General features: G+C 38.1%; 1 protein-coding gene across 1 annotated transcript; it reads left to right on the forward strand.

Annotated features, from left to right (window-relative positions):
- Positions 1–659: 659 nt before the first annotated feature.
- On the forward strand, positions 660–1086 carry LOC112505205 (protein DMP10-like; the record flags this gene model as incomplete). The annotated part of the gene is made up of 1 exon (XM_025109145.1): positions 660–1086. A coding segment is annotated over one exon (427 nt), but the record flags the coding sequence as incomplete, so codon positions are not given.
- Positions 1087–1278: the final 192 nt, after the last annotated feature.

A 1278-nucleotide genomic window follows, 5' to 3' on the forward strand; every position in this document is an offset into this window, starting at 1 on the left:
ATATGAGTAAACGTATTGTTAGGGTTGTTTGTTTACCTCTTAATATTTCCATTAAAAGACAACATCTGAATCGTTAAGAGGTGAATCTTGTTTGGCAAGAAAAAAGTTTGCCTCTTAATGGTTYCAAAACTCTCTGAATGATTTTGTATCATGGATCTCCCTTAACCATTAAGAGCTCTAATTTCATTGTACATAATTACCAAACAATTATATTTCGTTTTGCACTAAATCATGAGAGCCTCTTAATCATTCTGACCACTTAATCATTCTGCACCAAACCATTCAGCAATTGCCAAACAGCCCCTTAACAAAAACCGAGTATGTTAACACATCGATGAACGTAAATCCTATATTCGAAACTTGTTGGTTTTATCCTTTTTTGTTGTTGGTCATGTGAATTACTAATAWCTGAAAATTTTATTTGTTTTGAATATGCGTTTACTAACATAGAGGAAAAGAGAGAGAGYAAGTGACGAGGGAGTAGACATGAGCATTTTGAATCAGACTAGACCATGACCTCATGATCATTCTACGCCCTTAATCGGTGCGAACCAGATTTGTTGGAGGGCAGTTAGATATACAAAGACCGGTCTTAATCGGATAAGATAAAGTCGGGTTAGGTTTCTAATTTCCTTTTTGTTTTTGTTTAAGTGAACCAGAACAACCTTTATCGGAGTCTCTGCCGTGATATGCTTTCCAACATGTTTCACCGACAGCTTCATAGATCCCTCTRATGGAAAGCTTTACTACGGCATTGACACCTTCAAAGGGTTTTATATATTTGATTATGGAACTCGCCCCCGTTGCTGTGATCAAGAGGATGAGGATGAGGAGGGGTTGAAGAGATTCAAAATCAGTGGCATAGATATCGGTCACGCTTTTCTTTCGCTTATTGTGTTCTTGGTGTTTGCTATAAGCGATACCGACGTGCAAAGCTTGTTGTTTCCTGAATCGGAGGCCAATATGAACGTTTTGCTGATGAATTTGCCGTTGAGTGTTGGGGTTTTGGCAAGCTTTCGTTTYACCATCTTTCCGACAACACATAGAGGGCTCGGTTACACGGATTTCCCTCTTCATACTAAATGAGTTCCATTGCAATCAGGGCTGGCTCAAAGMTTTTTAATGCCCTGTGCTGAAACGTCAAAACATGCCCCAACCAGGAAAAAAACGCAAATATATTTTAGGATTTGTGTAAAACTGTTGAAATGGTGTTGGTCCATATCTAATCATTTGCACAATTTCTTCCGACAAAATGGTGTAAAACTTTGTATTTCTTTT

This window comes from Cynara cardunculus, unplaced genomic scaffold (genome assembly GCF_001531365.2).
Source record: "Cynara cardunculus var. scolymus isolate 2C unplaced genomic scaffold, CcrdV1 Un_Scaffold_9035, whole genome shotgun sequence".
NCBI lineage: Eukaryota > Viridiplantae > Streptophyta > Magnoliopsida > Asterales > Asteraceae > Cynara > Cynara cardunculus.